General features: G+C 40.8%; 1 protein-coding gene across 1 annotated transcript in view; it reads left to right on the top strand.

The window, feature by feature from the left end:
• Positions 1–20506, top strand: part of st (scarlet) — a 580386-nt gene that overhangs the window by 550225 nt on the left and 9655 nt on the right. Inside the window, exons 10-11 of the mRNA XM_067141853.2 lie at positions 3218–3445; positions 14201–14336. Coding sequence (XP_066997954.2) covers positions 3218–3445; positions 14201–14336 — 364 coding nt within the window. The remainder of the gene's footprint in view (positions 1–3217; positions 3446–14200; positions 14337–20506) is intronic.

Genomic DNA, 20506 nt, shown 5'->3' on the forward strand with positions numbered 1-20506 from the left:
TATACAACAGCAACACGACTATAACGACATACACTGTAACGTCACTTTTCTACATAGTTTCCAAGAGACTCAAAATATTTCTGCGAACGCACAACCAACTTGTCGATGCCGGATGCATAGAAATTTCCTCCAGCGTTCTGCAACCACTCGGAGACAGTGGTCTTCACCTACTCATCGGTCTGGACACGTCGACCACCGAGCTCCGTTTTGAGATTACCGAACAGATGAAAGTCACATGGCGCTAGGTCGGGACTGTAGGGTGGATGTTGCCAGACCTCCCGCTTGAAACGCTGCAACAGTTCTCTCGTTTGGCGGGCCTTGTGAGGTGTTGCGTTATCGTGCAACAAAATCACACCGCACTCAATTTCCCCCGGCGCTTCTCTTTAATCGCTTTACGCAACCGGTGCAACGTTTGACAATACGACACCGCGTTGATCGTCATTCATTTCAGCATGAATTCCACGTGCAGCAAACCCTCCATATCACAGGACACTGTCGCCATAACCTTACCGGCTGAAGGTTTAACCTTGGCCTTCTTTCGTTGTGGTGATGAGGGATGCACCCATTCCATTGATGTTCGCTTCATTTCGGGGGTGAAGTGGTGGACCCACGTTTCGTCGCCTGTGACGATTCGCCGCAAAAACCCGTTGCCGTCTGCGGCATAGCGTTGCAAAAATGCCAGGGAGGGTTGGAAACGTTGTCCCTTGTGCTCATCGGCGAGAAGACGTGGGACCCATCTTTAACACAGCTTACGATATCCAAGGTCCTCGTGAACAATGGCGAACACACTGCCATACGACATGTTCAGCTGCGTCGCGATTTCTCTCAGTTAATGCGCCGGTTCTGTCTAATGATCGCATTCACACTGTTGACCTTTGCACGGGTCCTGGCGTTGCGGGCCTGCCTTCGCGATGGTTGTCCGTGATATCCGTGCGTCCGGCTTCGAATTGCTGACACCACTTCACGATACCTTGCCGGGAAATGGCCCGCTCCCCATACACAGCACTAATTTCACGATGAATGTCCGTGCAATTCTGCCTTTTGGTCCATAGGAATCGGATTGTCGCACGCACCTCATATTTGGAGTGAACGTCCAGTTGACGCGCCATTGCATTTGGCCGCTGTTCACACAATACTAGACTAGACACCACAGAGACCTGCCTAACAGACGTGTGGGCAGTGTCTGTCCCTTTCTCCGCTGTGCCCACGTTTGCGACACACAGCGCGCTGCTGCGGCGCGTTAGTGCAACTAATCTTTTGATCCACCTACGTACATCTCATTAGTGGATTCTCTAGGACAGGGATGGCGAACCTATGACACGCGTGCCACTAGTCGACACGCGGACACGACTTCTGTGGCCCCAAAACATACTAACATATTTTAATCCTTTCAACCTCAAACCCCATGGCACTAGAGCCCTTGAAGGGCCTTGGCCTACCAAGCGACCGCTGCTCAGCCCGAAGGCCTGCAGATTACGAGGTGTCGTGTGGTCAGCACGACGAATCCTCTCGGCCGTTATTCTTGGCTTTCTAGATCGGGGCCGCTATCTCACTGTCAGATAGCTAGTCAATTCTAATCACATAGGCTGAGTGGACCTCGAACCAGCCCTCAGGTCCAGGTAAAAATCCCTGACCTGGCCGGGAAGCGAACCCGGGGCCTCTGGATAAGAGGCAGGCACGCTACTCCTACACCACGGGGCCGGCATTTTAATCCTTTTAACATGTAATAAATAGGTCGAAAATCTACCAACACAGCATATTTTAACATCACGCTTTAATAAAGAAGTATGCCTCAATTCATTCAATGGCCATATTTAAAAACTTATATTAGGTTAAATAAAAATATATCTTATTCTTAAAATTTACCCGTATTTTTTAATGTAATTTTCAGTGATGTTTGCAAAATAAGATCATGAAATATTCAGTCGAATGTATTTATATGAAATGAAATCTAATACCCAAATAAAGTCTAATGAAGGGGATTTATGCTGATTTTAAAGGAAAATAACCGATGGCACACTAGGCAGTAAAAAGTAATAAACAATACCTTAATTGACACGCTAGTCGGAAAAGGTTGGCCATCCCTGCTCTAGGAGATACATCTCCAAATGAATAAATTTAGCTTCATCTCATTGAATGGAGATGGACACCAGAATTTCTTGAAACTGCCCAGTCGGTGACTCAAGGTGATGGAGATCAGGATGAAAACGTGATGGCGGACTTTATGAAAAGTGTATAAAGCACAAATAGATTCTCTTGAATATAATTATAAAGATCTCTATGGATTACTATGGATTATGTGAAGAAAATGCACATTATCACAACATGAGAAAAGAGGCAGAGCTTTTACAAAGGAGGAGAAATAAATGTTTTTGGCGTAACATAGGTGACCCTGGGTTTCAAAGTGGTGTGGTGTAGCTGAAGATGTAAGTTCTGAACAGAATGCTTTGGCACGCAGTTAAAGCAAGTAGATCACAAGAAGAAGCCTGGATGCAATTTCCAACAATTATACAAGCATAAGAAAATATAAAGATCGATTGGCAAGAAATTTAAGCAACTTGTCGATTTATGTCTCGCTCCAGCACAGATTGGTCTTAATGATGATGATGTGTAAGAAAGGGCTAGGAGTAGGAAGGATGCGACCATGGCCTTAATTAAGATACAGCTCCAGCATTTGTTTGGTGTAAAAATGGGAAAACACAGAAAACCATCTTCAGGGCTGCCCACAGGGGTTTCGAACCCACTATCTCCAGAATGCAAGCTGATAGCTACGTGACCCACACCACGCAGCAACTCGCTCGGTTTTCATAGTGTTTTAGGAGCAGTTGATTGCACTCTCCAAGTGGGTAGGGCGGTATCCCCTACCTGTCGCAAGAGGTGACCAAAAGAGTGCCCCAGCAGCTATTAACTTGGGAGTGAGAATTGGTGGCTATGAGGCCCTAGTTGAGTCTGGTGTTGGTTCGACTTAGCCTACTGGTCCCAGGCTCCTTACTTTCATCTCTCTTGTCCGACCTCCCTTGGTCAATTCTTATTCCTTTCTGACTCTGAAGGTTTGAGAAGCATAGGAAGACTTTCATTACTTTTCTTTTAATTTAGGCCATGGCCGCTTCCTTTCTGCTCCTAGGCTTTTCCTATCCCATCGTCGCCACAAGACCTTTCTGTGTCAGAGCGACGTAAAGCAATTTTTTTTTAAAAAAATGTCCGTACTTGTTTGCAGGCAATTGCTGTGATGGCCGGCTTGTGTTACATTGGAACCATTCCGGAGACTCAGACAGGTGTGCAATCCGTACAAGGTGCTCTCTTCATCTTCGTCACGGAGAATACCTTCTCACCGATGTACTCAGTTCTTTCCCTGTTCCCTCAAGAAATGCCGTTGTTTGCCCGTGAATATCGCAGTGGGCTGTATGCCACACATATCTACTATGTATCCAAGATGATTGCTATGGTAAGTTCTTATGTTCCTGTCTTTTTATGGAGGAGAACATCACATTATCCACTTTGGCTTTTACCTGTGTTTCCTTAGTGAGAGTGTATATGATGTTGAGAAGTCTAATCATCAGAATTAAAACTTTCACAGTTTTCAAAACAATTATTACACTCTTCGTCCATGTTGGACTATGTTGTTGTTCTTCTATGTATATAATGCTTTGATTTCTCATGTTTTAATGCATTACAGTACTCTTTATCTAGGCAACCGACGTACTCCTACGCAGCCAAGTGCAGTTCACGGTCTGTTGCTGAAATTGGCCGGAAAATGAACATAATTTGGATGACGCTGCCCCAATTTCTGCATTTTTATGCTTGTTTGATTTTAGATGTTGTTTAGTGTCGCTCTTCCCTCCATGGGACACGAAAATTCGGCGTTACAAATGGTGCAACAAACATCACAATCGGTCAGAATGTGTACCTACGTTAGAAAATAATTATCTGTTGATTTGACTTACTTGACTTATTTCCTTTTACTCTTTTGCAGAGTATAGGGCTTCGACAAAGCAGCGCCAGCGTATCCTATTTTGAGCCAGGGTCTTGAGTTCTCCAAAGGTCTTCCCTTCTTCTTTTGCCTCCTCCATCACACTGCGTCTCCATGACTTCCTGGGTCTACCTCTCTTCCGTTGTCCTTGGGGGTTCCAAAACAGAGCCTTTCTCTCCACTGCATCCTGCTGCTTCCGCAGTGTGTGGCCAATCCATTTCCACTTCCTCCGCTTTATTTGTATGCCAATGTGGCTCTTCTTCTGTTTGTTTCCAAAGATCTTCGTTTGAAATTATTTTTGACCAGAAAATACCTTTAATTCTCCTTAAGCATCTGTTTATGAATACCTGTAGATTATGAATAATTTCTGAGGTAACTTTCCAGGTTTCACAACCATATAACAGTACTGTTTTTACATGTGTTCGGAAAATGCGAAGTTTGGTTTTCATTGATATTTCTCTGGCCCTCCATATCGGATAGAGTTGTATGAATGCTGCATTTGCTTTTTGGATTCTCATTTTGACATCAGCAGCTGTTCCTCCATCCTGCGTAACCACACTGCCAAGATATGTAAACTCTTCGAATTCTTTAATGTCTTCATCACTGATTCTAAATTTCCGTTTGCTCTTCACGTTGATATTCATTGCTTTTCTCTTCTGGGCATTTATCCCGAGGCCCACTGCTCCCGCCTCTCTCTCCAGATCCTGTATCTTTCCCTCCATAGTATATTTTTGAGTCAATAGGCATAAGTCATCGACATACTCCAAAGCCTCCAATATATCTCCCAATCCCCATTGGATGCCTCTTTGTCTTCCCTCCATAACTTTCCTCATGATGTCATCCAGAACAAGGAGTAAGATAGTTGGAGATAGGACACACCCCTGTCGCACACCAGAGTTTATGGAGAAAGGCTCCGAAAGCTTCCCTTCATGGATTACTTTACACGTGAAATCGTTGTAAGTCTCTTTGATGTTTTTGCTGATTTTAGTTGGTACGCCATACTTCTGTAGCGTTCTCCACATGGTGTTCCTCTTCAATGAATCAAAAGCCTTCTCGAAGTCCACAAACAGAAGATATAGACCAGAATTGTAATCATTAAACTGTTCAATAATAATTCGTAGAGTGTTTATTTGGTCTATACATGAATGGTTATTCCTGAAACCTGCTTGTTCATTGCGCAGTTGGTTATCTAATCTAGCTTTTATCCTGTGCAGGATCACCCGTGTCATCACTTTACTGGGAATCGAGAGCAAGGTGATACCTCTCCAATTGTAACAGTTGGTCATGTCACCTTTCTTTGGTAATTTCACAAGGAGTACTTCTCTCCATTCCTTTGGCATTCTTTCCATATTCCAAATTTTTGTGAACAGTGGATGCAACAGATCGGCTGCCATATCGGGGTACACAGTTAGAAGCTCAGGTGCTACATTATCCACACTTGGGGCCTTCCGATTCTTTATTTGGCTGATCGCTTCTTTTATCTCATTTCTTGAGGGTGGTTCAGTGTTGATACCATCAGTTTCACAATCTTCGTTCACCTCTACTATTTGTCTATCTTCCTTTACATTTTCTCTGTTCAACACCTCCATGAAGTGTTCTCGCCATCTATTCAACTTAGCTTCCTCACTAGTGAGCATATCTCCTTATTTGTTCTTGATGGGTCTACTTTGTTTAAATTTCTTCTTGGAAAGTTTCCTTGTGATGTCATACAAGCCTTTCAAATTTCTATCTCTTGCTGCAGTCTCCGCTAATTTATCAAGGTCTGATACCCATTTTTACCGGTCTGCTTTCGCACTCTTCTTAATTTCCCGATCTTTAGCATGGTATGCCGCTTGGAGTTCAACCTTCTGGGTTCGTGTCCTGCAATATTCAACTTTAGTTTCAGCTCCCTACATTGCTCAATACATTCGCAAGTATTTGATGTCATCCAATCTTTCCTCCTGATGTTCTTGAAGCCAAGTACCTCCTCTGCTGTGTCTGTCAAAGTGGTTTTAACTTTCTTCCAGTGTTCTGCAACATCATCTTCATCTAACTGTAGTGCTGTAAACCTGTTACTGAGGACAAGCTTGAGCTGTTCCTTACTTCTATCATCCCCTAGCTTTCCAACATGAAACCTCTTCGTTTGTTGCTCAGATCGCCTCTTTGCAGCTGCAATCTTAATTCGGATGTTGGCAGTCACCTAGATGGTGGTCGCTGCCTATATCTGCACCTCTTTGATTTCTGATATATAAGTGCGGCCAGTATCCAGTAATCGGGAGATAGTGGGTTCGAGCCCCACTGTCGGCAGCCCTGAAGATGGTTTTCCGTGGTTTCCCATTTTCACACCAGGCAAATGTCGGGGCTGTACATTAATTAAGGCCACGGCCGCTCCTTCCACTTCCTAGACCGTTTCTATCCCATCGTCGCCATAAGACATATCTGTGTCGGTGCGACTTAAGAAAAATGGCACAATGATTTCTGATATCCAAAAGAGACCTTCTTCAGCTTCTGCTAATTGCCAGGTGATCAATCTGGTTTTGAGTTCGCTGGTCTGGTGAAATCCACGTCACTTTATGGCATTCTTTATGAGGGAATATGGTTCCACCAATAACAAGTTCATTGCTCGCGCAGAAGTCTACCAAAAGTACTCTATTCTCATTCCTAGTACCACGTCCATGTCGCCCCATTACTTGTTGAAGACCCAGATTTTCGGAACCCACTTTGGCATTGAAGTCTCCCATAACAATCACAATGTCCCTCTTGTTTATTGCCTGAATGGTACTCTGTAGTTCTGAATAAAACCTAGCCTTATCATCTGCTTCCGCTTCTTCTGTAGGTGCGTAGCATTGGACAATCGAAACATTCCTGAACTTCCCCTTGAATCTTGCAGTGATAATCCTTGATGAGATGGGCTTCCAGTCCATCAGACTGTTCTTTGATCTCTTGTTTATAAGGAATCCCACTCCTTCCTGATGTGGGTGGTTTTCATTTGGCTTACCAGAGTAGAGGAATGTTTGTCCCCTCAAGGTTCTTAACTCTCCAAATGTATTCCACCTTACTTCACTAACTCCTAAGATATCCAGTCTGTACCTCTCTGCCTCTGTAGCAAGTTGTGTTAGTTTCCCAGTCTGATACAGTGTTCTGATGTCGCAAAATCCAATTTCCATTGAAGATTTTTATGAGGGAATAGGGTTCCACTAATAACAAGTTCATTGCTCGCGCAGAAGTCTACCAAAAGTTCTCCATTCTCATTCCTAGTACCAAGTCCATGTCGCCCCAAGGATCCGTCCGGCTGCTTTTCTTAGTTTCTTTAATAAGTTAGTTTTAAGCGACTGCGAGTTATTAGCCCACATTCACCGAGAGTCATGGTGGGGCTGCCACCTTTAAGCCTTGACACTTGCTCCCACCTCAGATGTTACGGGTGGAAAGGATGCCATTTACTGCATCCTTACTTGTGATATGGTTATTCCGCCATATATTCGGTCACCAGAGCCTCATCTGTGATAACAGGGAGCACCACAGGAAGGTGAGGTTGACTTTCGCAATTGGAGAGGCTATTTGTTGCGCATCCAACTGCCTTGCACGCCAAGTACATGTTGATATACACATAATTACTAGGAGTTGAATTGCATTAAATTTGCTATAAATTCTAAGCAATATGACACTTACCTTTCTTGCAACTCACTAGTGAACATACATTTTCGTTTGAGCATCTTCAATCTTGCATCATACTACACTCCAGCTGCTGTTGCTGAGAGAATGAACCAGCGACTCACCTCAAGTGAGGAAAACAAATGCAGGCATGGTAGTGGCATTGCCATATTGGTTGTTGCTCATAACGAATGTTGTCTCAGACTCTTATATTCCCTCTTTACTCTTAGCTAGCTTAGTTGTTATGGATGTAAAAAATACTTACCTTGCCATAAATGGATTTCAGAATCTATAATAATTTAAAATACTAAAATTAAATTTCATATTCTAACAAAATGGGACAAAGAGGCATCCCAGCAAATTCTATTGGGACACCAGGATAACAGGTTGTAAAACGGTACTGTCCCGTTTAAAATGGGACATCTGGTTACTTAACCTTACAGAGCATTGACACAATGGGTAAAAACCTTCAACAAGGGAGACCAAAATGTGACTGGCACGTGTCTGTCAGATTGGGCTAGTGTCAGTGAAGTGCAGTTACTGGACACTGATCAACGCCATATGATTTGTGAGCGGCCTGAGGCACCGCATGAGTGCACACGACTGTGCGTCACATTCTGAAGGATGCCTGGGCATGAGAAAAACTGCACCACAGTGGATTCCTCATAATTTAACGGAAATACAGAAATCCGACGCTGCTCGTAACCACCTGGAGAGCTATGAGTACGAAGGAGACGCCTTTATCACCATACAGTATTCTTATTGTTATTATATTCTTACCATTATGCTGAAGGAGACAAGGGCCTAATTGTATGAGCTACAGCTGAAATACCAATCAAACGAATTGTGTCATAACAGGTCACCATGAAGATCAAAAGTTCGTCAGAACCCCAGAAATGTGAAAGTTATGGTTATTTTCGTATACAACTGTGATGGTGTTTTCCTATCACATTATGTTCCTCCACAGCACACCATAAATGCGCAGTATTACTTTTCATTTTTGGAACACAACTTGCGACCAGCTTGGAGAAAGAAGCGGCGACACTTTCTGCAGAACCCACCCACAATTTTGCACGACACCACTCGGCCGCATACAGCGCAAGCTGTGGCTAATTTCTTCAGTCGATAGGGCTGGAAATTCCTGTACCATCCACCATACTTCCCAGGCTCAAGCCCTTGTTATTTTGACTTGATTCCGAAGTAATAATGTTATTGGCTTTATGTCCCACTAACTACTTTTATGGTTTTCGGAGACGCTGAGGTGCCAGAATTTAGTCCCGCAGGAGCTCTTTTATGTGCCAGTTAATCTACCGACACAAGGCTGACGTATTTGAGCACCTTCAAATACCATCAGACTGAGCCAGGATCGAACCTGCCAAGTTGGGGCCAGAAGGCCAGCGCCTCAACCGTCTGAGCCACTCATCCCGGCGACTTGATTCCTAAGATGAAGGAACCACTTCATGGCATTCGCTTCAGAACAGTTCCACAGATTCATCAGGCAGTAGACCGCTCCATTCGAACTATCAACTCAACAGGCGCTGCTAAAGGTAGCCTACGACTTCCACATCACTGGCAATAGTTTGCACACAATGCCGGTGACTACTCTGAAGGACAGTAAATCTTGGTAACATGTATCTCTTTTATATCCTATGAAGAGATGGAATTAAATCTGACGTCGGAGCAAGCTAATAGCCTAATCCATGAAGAGTATGTAAGTATGTAAGTGTAATTTAAAAAGTTGTCACTACTTAAGTTCCAACTCTCATATTTTAATTTAATGGTAATAATAATTTTGCCATAAGATAAGATAAGACAAGACAAGACAAGACAAGACAAGACAAGACAAGACAAGACAAGACAAGACAAGACAAGACAAGACAAGACAAGACAAGACAAGACAAGACAAGATCATGTGTTTCATTTAACCTGCAAAGTTGGGGATGTACTCCGTTTCTTACACTTAACCAGTCTATAGTATTATACCTCACTGCTGAAATATAGCTGGTCGCTTGGAGCAGTTAACTGATGATGACCTTGCTTATGCAATGTAGAAATGATCAATAGTTCTATGTTAAAGTTACATAAAACACTTTATGATGAAAATGAGATTTTCATGACAATTTCATGCTCTGCAAACCTATTTTACTAACACGTACAGTATACAAAACTTCAGGGCCTTAATCAGAGTTGGGTAGTAATTGAGTAAAAGTTATGGAACTATTTGTAACCGATACAATTTCAGGAAATTTTACCTGTAATCGTTAATAGTTACTTTTTACAAAATGTAATATTTTGCTTGTAATTTACTTCTTGAAGTAAAATTGTAACCGTTATATTGTAGCAACAGACATACATTTCATGGAAGCAGAAATGGGAAAATATTAAGTGACAATGAGGATAACTTCTCATTTCTACTACAATAGAACCAGTAGCTTCACCATTGCTGGATGAGGTACTTTCTTACCTCTCCAGTACTTCCAAAGAGACTAAACTTACCCAACAATGATCACCACCACTTAAAATTAAAACAGTCATTCCTCTCAAGTGCCCCTATAGTGCGTCTTTGCAGCAAATGCAAAGATTTACTTTGTTCCAATACGTTGAGGCTTAGTAATGAGAATTTTAAGAACCAATTATTTTGCAAAGAAAATGGCAAATTGCTTAAAACACTAGAAGTTAGTAACTAAAATAAAAATTATGGGAAAGAATAGTTACGGAAGTTCTAAAACATCAAGATTAGCCTCACTTGGTGATTTAATTTTAATTTCGTGTGGCTATTTCTAGCCGTGTGCAGCCCTTGTAAGGCAGACCCTCCGATGAGGGTGGGCGGCATCTGCCATGTGTAGGTAACTGCGTGTTATTGTGGTGGAGGATAGTGTTATGTGTGGTGTGTGAGTTGCAGGAATGTTGGGGACAGCACAAACACACAGCCCCCGAGCCACTGGAAAGTTATTTGTAAATTTCACTAGGAAATAAAATGACCTGGGGTGTGTTTGAGGGTTAATGGATCATCCTCTTGCATTCCAACTTTATCTTCATATTATGATCTTTCCTACTTTTAAAAGCACTGCTCAAATTTATTTGTCTACTAATGCCATTCCATTCCATTCTATCTCTCCAATGACAGCTCGAAGCATACTGCTTAGTCGAGCAACTCATCTGTTTACTTCCAAGTCTTCCCAGCCCAAAGTTTGCAACATTTTCATAGTACTACTCTTTTGACGGAAAACACCCAGAACAAAGCGTGCTCCTTTACTTTGGACCTTTTCCAGTACTCTAATCAAGTTATCCTGGTGTAGGTACCATACACTATAACCAAACTCCAATTGGGGTGCCTTATATGCCTTATTACAACCCTTAACCCTGGAACCGGCAATCGTCGCGATCGCGACTCATTTCCCTGTTACTCAACCGTTCGAGATGCATTACGCCAGCACTGACTAATTTTGAGATAGCGCCTTGAAACTCAACATCTTTATGACATATCTTGCATCATATTGAAGAGGAAACTCTACTCTATAAATACACCACAATTCTAAAGTAGTTTATTGTGACAGAGTGTGCGGTATACACGTGAAAAAGACGAGAACGCTTTGCAGACGCTCATTCTGTGGTGCTTGCTGTGGTTGTCCGATGTGCATTAGATTTTGTGGCGCAAAATGAATGAATTGTCAGGGAAGTAGTGAAATTCGTAATTGTTTGTTTGATCTGGACGGCGAAGGAGATAGTGAGGTATTTTTAGAAGGAATTGACGATGATTTTGACAAGAATTCGTCAGGTAGTGGCAAGTTATATGAGCCTGGGCTAAGTGATTTCGACACTGGTATTGACGATGATGTGCAACACAATGAACCAGCCACTGATGATAATAATGATAATGACGGTAATGCAGTTGACAAAACAGAACCGAAGTGGACAAGAGTTATCCTCCAGAGCCAGAAATAAAAGTGGGAGAGAAGTTCAAGGTTAGAAACGCAGGTATATGAAATTGCCCTCCCAGGAGCAGTCCTCCTCTAATATATTTCTATTTGTTTTTCTCCAATGCTATCCGGAATCTTTTAGTGACTGAAACTAATAAATACATACGCACAGGAAATTATACGAAATAAAACTAGTTCCGGAAATATGGATCCGTATTCACGTCTGCAAAGATGGGTTGACGTTATAGTATAAGAAATGAAAAAAAATTCTCTAGTTATAAATATGGGTCTGAACCCTAATAACAACATTGAAAAATAGTGGTACACTTCAAAATTGCAAATAACTTATTTCAATTTTTTTTCTAAAGTCATGTCACTTAAACGTTTCGACTGGAAAGAAATATTCTAACCTGTTGGTAATGGTAATTTTTGATGCCTATATACTCTATAGTTTGAACACCGAAAAACCCCTTGAACAGGAGGAATTTATGGTTAGTATTGTCGACGGACTTGTAGATGAAGAAACTCTTCAAAACATTCCACCTGGACCTTCAGGAGAAAAGGGACATCAGCTGGTACACCTCCCTGGAAAGAAACTGCGGTTGTGCCCTGTCTGTTTGACTGCAGAAAAACAGTCACGCACCCACTTCTTGTGCCCAGGATGTAATTGTAATGTCCATCAACAGTACTATCATAAATTAGAACATTTTTGGAGGTCTATGAAAGCAGGAAGAAAGATGAGCCACTTCGAAGGTAGTGAGGATGAATCTGACTAAGTAGACTCACGTCTTGGTGCGATGTGCCTGTGTTACTTCAGTTCTATTTTACATTACAATACTTCAATGTAGTGAAACATTTTGCACATATTTTTAATCAGCATAAAATTGTGCAAATTTTGTATATAGTAAAATTGTCATATAACATTACTTTTTACGTACACGTTGCCCAGAACGTTCGGATTATTTTGGAATACTTAGTGTGTGTTGGATACTTCGTCCATACTGCTTCAGAATACAAAATTGGTAAGTTTAATTTCCTACTATAGTATTCTTCGTCCTTTTCTGAATAAAATGACATGTTGTACGTAAAAATGAATTGAAAAACAACATTTTTATGAATTTTTTAAAAGTTGCTTGCAAAACTCGCCTAAATGCTTGCAGCTTGAAGGTGAACTGCTTGCCGGTTCCAGGGTTAAATCCCATCATAACCATTTGAATATACTGTATCTGAGTAAAGGTAATAAAGTTACTTGTACCGAATACTTATTTTAATAAATTTTACTTAAAATTGTTCTTTCTCTCTTAATACTTTTAACCTCCAGGGTTGGTTTTTCCCTCAGACTCAGCGAGGGATCCCACCTCTACCGCATCAAGGGCAGTGTCCTGGAGCGTCAGACATCGGGTCGTGAGGATACAAGTGGGGAGGAGGACCAGAACCTCACCCAGGTGGCCTCAACTGCTATGCTGAACAGGGGCCTTGTGGGGGATGGGAAGATTGGAAGGGATAGACAAAGAAGGGAGAATAAAGCGTTCATGGCCTTAAGTTAGGTACCATCCCGACATTTGCCTGGAGAAGAAGTGGGAAATCAAGGAAAACCACTCCGAGGATGGCTGAGGTGGGAATCGAACCCACCCTTACTCAGCTGACCTCCCGAGGCTGAGTGGACCCCGTTCCAGCCCTCGTACCACTTTTCAAATTTCGTGGCAGATCCGGGAATCGAACCGAGGCCTCCAGGGTGGCAGCTAATCACGCCTACCAGTACACCACAGAGGCAACACTTGAAATTGTTACTACATAAAATTTAATTTTTACTTGTAATTTACTTCTTGAAATCAGATTGTAATAGTTACATTGTAGAAATCAATCATCACAATGAGAGTTTGACAAATTTGGAGCCCTAGAACTTGTTAGGCATCATGCCAATCCGATGCGCACGCATTCATTTACTCAGAGATTGTTGTGGTTATTGGGTGAGACTTAGATAATCATGTACTAAGACTTTACGAGTTGCACATCGTTCATAATGGAACCAAAATAAACGTGTGGCGGCGAAGGTGTTATAAAATTTCTATTTCCCTATTTGAAAAAATATTTTGAATTAGTTGGCTCTCAAGATAATGAGAACATGAGTGTTAAATGCAAACTTTGCATGAGAGGAATCATTTTGAAAGTTCCAAGGTATCATGTTTAGTAACTTAATGTCGCTAAGCAAACAAACACAGAGTGGAGCAATATCATTTTCCTTGCAAACTTTGGTAGGTACTGATATCATTCTAGCTCCATGTTAGTGTCTTGAAGTAACTGTAGCTGTAATTTTACTAATTTCTTGTTTAAAAAGTACTGTAATTTGTACTTGTAATTTCTCAGGTAAGTGTAATTCAGCCCAATCACTATAATTTTGCACTTTTACAAACACTAGTTAAATTTCAGTTACTATGGAGTTAGCCATACTTAGCTGACTGGCTTTGTTGTATCTCTATTTGTCAATAGATTATCAAGTATAACATTTTAATTGTCATTTACAGTCATGTTTATCTTACTCAAGTCTGATACTCTACACCTCATCATCTTGTTTTTACCACCATACCACAGGGAATATAATTTGTAACTAACCAGAGGACAAAGCAAAGTTACGACTCGTCGTTTGCGTTACTTGTGGTTACTCCTATTTCTTTTGCAGCTCCCAGGACTGATTGTGGAACCTACTTTGTTCATCATGGTGGCATACTGGCTAGTGGGATTGCGGAACACAATCTATGCCTTCTGTATGACTGCCTTCATCGCCACTCTCACCATGAACGTGTCTACGGCTTGTGGTGAGTGATCAGCAAGTGTCTGTAAGTCTGTCCTTGGCTCAAATTCGGGAGAATTGAGACCATAAACATGGACCTGTCTTCTGAATAAGTGCCTAAATTAAAATTTGGATTTGATAAATTATTCCAGAGTTCTGAATTTTGAAAAAATCTGATTTCATCCAGAATATTTATAATAATTTGACCTTATCCAGATCAAGGTTGTACTTCCTCTTAAAATAACAATCACCACCACCACCATCCAGGTCAAGGAGTCCAAGTTCACATTCCAAACCAAGAAGTAAAACTTAATGAATAATATCCATCTGTGGATATTTCTTGATGGATGCAGTCATTTTACATCTGTCTCTTAGCACAGACCAGAACACAACGTAACTTCCACTGAAGTCTCGGTCTCATTTATGGCTGTGACAGTATGGAAGCTGCTGAGATATGGGATGTGCTGAATGATGTCATTCCGAGCATGAATACTGCATCTGGATGTTGTGCTATTCATAAGGCTAGTCATGCCGCAGTAGCATTTTGTGACCAAGTGGGGAAAGTACTGATAAACTACCCCACTTCTCAACGTGCTTTGAGCCGGGCTGAGTGGCTCAGACGGTTGAGGCGCTGGCCTTCTGACCTCAACTTGGCAGGTTCGATCCTGGCTCAGTCCGGTGGTATTTGAAGGTGCTCAAATACGTAAGCCTCGTGTCGGTAGATTTACTGGAACGTAAAAAAACTCCTGAGGGACTAAATTCCGGCACCTCGGCGTCTCCGAAAGCCGTAAAAGAGTAGTTAGTGGGACGTAAAGCAAATAGCATTATTATTATTATTATTATTAACATGTTTTGTAGAGTATACCTCATAATGGGGCTGCCATTGGTTTTTGTTATTTTCTTATAACAGCGTAAACTTTAGTGGTGACTTGTGAGAATTCAACAAGCCTCCGAGCTGAAGAATGTGAGTCTTCAAGAAGCATTGATAAGGAAAGGTATCTGTAGGCTTTTTTTGGCACGCCTTTTTTACTATTGATGACCTTTAGAAGGTTATACAGATTACCTGCTCCTCATAGAGTTCAAATAGCTTTCTAATAACCATTATTGTTAGTGTTTAGGGTATTCAGTAGTGATGGGCAACGCTCTCGCTCGAGACTCTGGAGACTGACGTCGCAGATCTCGAGACTCTCGAGAGAATCTCGAGACTGACGTCGGAGATCTCGAGACTCACGCGAGAATCTCGAGACCGATCCTCCTGTAGTGCAAGCTGTGCGACGTACCAGTAACTACGACTGTAAACTTGATAGTATATCATTGGCATTATTGCGTAAAATAACGTTCTCATATGAAAACGTGTGAGCCAATATATTTTGTCAAAAGACCGGAAAAGTACTGCATGTTCAACTAATAGCATTAACGAAAGTGAAAACCGAATGTCAGTATCTTAAACTAGTGATGGGCAGTCTGAGACTAGGTCTCGATATTTCTCTGGATTTCTCGAGACTAGCGCAGGCACTAATTCTCGCGAGAAATTTCGAGAGATATCCAGAGCGTTGTCCCCGTATTGTGTGGCGAACGGCGTGTCATAGGCTGAATGTTGTTTGTGCCGAGTACGCAAATAGCCAACCACGGGCTTTCTCCATTTCGTAAATGCGTGTCAACAAGCGACTAGGGCGTTCATTTCTATTTTGACCTGGATAATAAAGTCGTGCATTATTCGAACTCGAGACGAGGCAGGAGGCGCCCAGCTGCATATGCAACCACCATTACGCATGAGTGGAATGTGTAATCTAAAATGCTTAATTTTGCTCCAATTCTGGTTATCAGACCCCACATTCAATATCACTGCTTGTGTTTACCGATATTTTGGTGAAGAAGGAAATAATTCCTTACAATGTTATAGAGTATTCGCGTCATATGTAAAGTTAGCATAATTACCCAACAAAAAGTTAGCATAATTACCCAACAGCAAGAGTACAACAAGCAATTCCATGGAAAGGAAATATTACAAGAAGTACTAGTAATTTAACATTCTAAATCCAGCATCATCATACACAAATTCAGTGCTTAACACTACCGCTTACAATACTATAGGTTGAGCTTTCTACTAGCTTAACATTACAAGTGATAATAAAGTGAAGTTAAACCATCATTACCCTACAACTATGACGGCAGCAACAACGACGAAAGAAAATATGACAAGAAGTACTACGAGTTTAACTTTCTAAATCCAGCATCATTATACACAAATTCACACACAACTTAAGCATTTCCATTACTTAACACTCTGGCTTACAATACTATAGGTTGAACGTACTACTAGCTTAACACTACAAGTGATATTAAAGTTAAAACAAAACTATCCGACAACTACAACAACAAGAGTACAACAAGCAATCCAACGGTGAGAAAATATTAGAAGAAATACTAGGTACTAGTTTAGCATTCTAAATCCAGCAAAAAATCACAAATTCAGTGTCCGTCGTTTACAGCTTTTACTTTACACTAGCACCAATAATCATCTTAAACGATTGATACCGGATGAGAATCTATCAAAGACTGCTGCAGGTAATTTATTCCAATCCCTTATGGTCCTGTTTACGAAGGAACACTTGCCCACATCAGTATGCTGGTTATTATTACACTACTGCCACCGGGATATTTCCCATTTGCAATGTATTTGTTAATAATAATAATAATAATAATAATAATAATAATAATAATAATAATAATAATATGAAAATGAAAATGAAAAATGAAAACCTACAACCTGTTTTCCAGTCACTGACCGAGTCAGGGATGGAATAAATGAAGCAGATGTAGGCTATTAGTACGAAGGGGTCGCCACTCCCAAACTGATTTATTAATGACTGATAGATGCTATGAAATGAGAATGGAGAGTGTTGCTGGAATGATGGATGACAGGGAAAACCGGAGTACCCGGAGAAAAACCTGTCCCGCCTCCGCTTTGTCCAGCACAAATCTCACATGGAACCACCAGGATTTGAACCACGGTATCCAGCAGTGAGAGGCCGACGCGCTGCCGTCTGAGCCACGGAGGCACCAATAATAATAATAATAATAATAATAATAATAATAATAATAATAATAATAATAATAATAATAATAATAATAATTAGGTACTTCGGTATATTACGGTGCAATATGTAATTGTCTAGTTGTACGCGACAACTTGAAGACGATGTCCGAAGTGCAACATAAGTCGTGGGTGTCGGTTATTTTGAAGAGATGCCACATAGCACAGACAGCTGCTCGTTTATTCAAAAGAAGTAAAATACGTCGGCAGAAAAACTTCTAGGATGATCCGACACTTAAAAACATATAGGTATTATAAATGAAGAGGAATTCACAGAACACATTCGGCCCGGTCTGAATCACAAGAAGCTACCCTGCCGACGATTGTGAAGCATCCAAGTAGGTTTACATCCTAATAACAGTTATTAACAAATTATACGGGTTATTCGGCTAAGAAGTCCACCTGAAATAACTCGTGAACAGTTTAAGATACTGGCATTCTGCCTTCACTTTCGTTAATGGTATTAAGGAGCTCATAGTTCAACATGCAGTGCTTTCCTAGGCTTTTGGAAAAATTTATCGTCACACACATTTCCATATGAGAACTGCTGATGATAACTATCAAGCTCACACTCGTAGTTAATGGGACGTCGCACAGCTCGCAGCACACAAGGATCGGTCTCGAGAGCGTTGCCCATCACCCCTGCTGAAAGAATTGGAGCAAAGTCAGGCATATTAGATTACACGTTTCACTCATGTGTAATGGGGGTTGCATATGTAGCAAAGCACATCTTCCCCGTCTCAAGTTCGAATAATGCACGCCTCTAGTATCCAAGTAGGTGTACATCCTATCTGCAATTATTCACAAATTATGCAAGGTTATTCAGCTAAGATGTCCACCCCAAATATGTCGTGAACAGTTTAAGATATTGACATTCGTTTCTCACTTTCGTTAATGGTATTAAGGGGTTCATAGTTGAACATGCAGTACTATTCCAGGCTTTTGAAAAAATGTATTGGTTTAAACTCAAGAATTTCATGTTTGATCCGTATTGAATAGAGATTACAAAACAATAAGTTAAAATATACAAGATCCACCTTTTCAATACAAGATATGTTGTTGATTAAAATTACATCATCATTTATTAAATGGTACCGGTTTCCACATCAATGGACGTCGTGACTAACAAGTTGTCAATCTTGTACTAATTACATATTCAAACCTGGACATTTAGCATAAATATGCTTTATATTTTATCTTGTTATAGATAGTTTTAATTATGAGGGTCAATTTTATGTGTTTTAACTTTAACATGAACCTATCTTTGTATAATGACCCGATTTGGCTGATTATGACGTCCATGGGTGTTGAAACCGGTACGGTAACATTTAATAAATGATGTAATTTTAATTAACAACATATCTTGTATTGAAAAGGTGGAACTTGTACAATTTAACTTGTTGTTTTGTAAAATGAATTGGCTCACAGGTTTCCATATAAGAACGTTATTTTACGCAATATCTGCTAATGACGTACGATCAAGTTTACAGTCGCAGTTACTGGTACGCCGTACAGCTTTCACTACAGGAGGATCGGTCTCGAGATTCTCGCGTAAGTCTCGAGATCTGCGACGTCAGTCTCGAGAGTCTCGAGCGAGAGCGTTGCCCATCACTGTCTTAAACTGTTCACGGCTCATTTGAGGTGGACATCTTAGCTGAATAACCCTGCATAATTTGTGAATAACTTTAGATAGGATGTACACCTACTTGGATACTAGAGACGTGCATTATTCGAACTTGAGACGGGGAAGATGTGCTTTGCTACATATGCCACCCCCATTACACATGAGTGAAACGTGTAATCTAATATGCCTGACTTTGCTCCAATTCTTTCAGCAAGGGTGATGGGCAACGCTCTCGAGACCGATCCTTGTGTGCTGCGAGCTGTGCGACGTCCCAGTAACTACGTGTGTAAGCTTGATAGTTATCGTCAGCAGTTCTCATATAGAAAAGTGTGTGTCGATAAATTTTGTAAAAAGCCTAAGAAAGCACTGCATGTTGAACTATGAGCTCCTTAATACCATTAACGAAAGTGAAGACAGAATGCCAGTATCTTAAACTGTTCACGAGTTATTTCAGGTGGACGTCTTAGCTGAATAACCCGTATAATTTGTTAATAACTGTTATTAGGATGTAAACCTACTTGGATGCTTCACAATCGTCGGCAGGGTAGCTTCTTGTGATTCAGACCGGGCCGAATGTGTTCTGTGAATTCCTCTTCATTTATAATACCTATATGTTTTTAAGTGTCGGATCATCCCAGAAGTTTTTCTGCCGACGTATTTTGCTTCTTTTGAATAAACAACACAGCGGGCTGTGCTATGTGGCATCTCTTCAAAATAACCGGCATCCACGACTTACGTTGCATATCGGACTTCGTCTTCAAGTTGTCGCGTACAAGTAGACAATTACAATTACACCGTAATATACCGAAGTACCTAATTATTATTATTATTATTATTATTATTATTATTATTATTATTATTATTATTATTATTATTATTATTAACAAATACATACCAAATAGGAAATATCCCGGTGTCAATGGTCATTTACAGTAGTGTAATAATAACCAGCATATGGTGTGGGCAAGTTTTCCTTCGTAAACAGGACCATAAGGGATTGGAATAAATTACCTGCAGCAGTCTTTGATAGATTCTCTTCCGGTATCAAATCGTTGAAGATGATGATTAGTGCTAGTGCAAAGTGAAAAGTAAAAGCTGTAAACGATGCACAATGAATTTGTGATTTTCTGCTAGATTTAGAAGGTAAAACTAGCAGTATTTCTTTCAATATTTTCTCTCCATGGAATTGCTTGTTGTACTCTTGTTGTTGTAGTTGTTGGGTAGTTATGTTTTAACTTTCATATCACTTGTAGTTTTAAGCTAGTAGTAAGTTCAACCTATAGTACTGTAAGCCAGAGTGTTAAGTAATGGAAATACTTAAGTTATGTGTGAATTTGTGTATAATGATGCTGGATTTAGAAAGTTAAACTAGTAGTATCTCGTGTCTTATTTTCTTTCGTTGTTGTTGTCGTTATAGTTGTAGGGTAGTGATGGTTTAGCTTCACTTTATTATCATTTGTAATGTTAAGCTAGT

Source organism: Anabrus simplex, chromosome 2, assembly GCF_040414725.1.
Source record: "Anabrus simplex isolate iqAnaSimp1 chromosome 2, ASM4041472v1, whole genome shotgun sequence".
Lineage (NCBI taxonomy): Eukaryota > Metazoa > Arthropoda > Insecta > Orthoptera > Tettigoniidae > Anabrus > Anabrus simplex.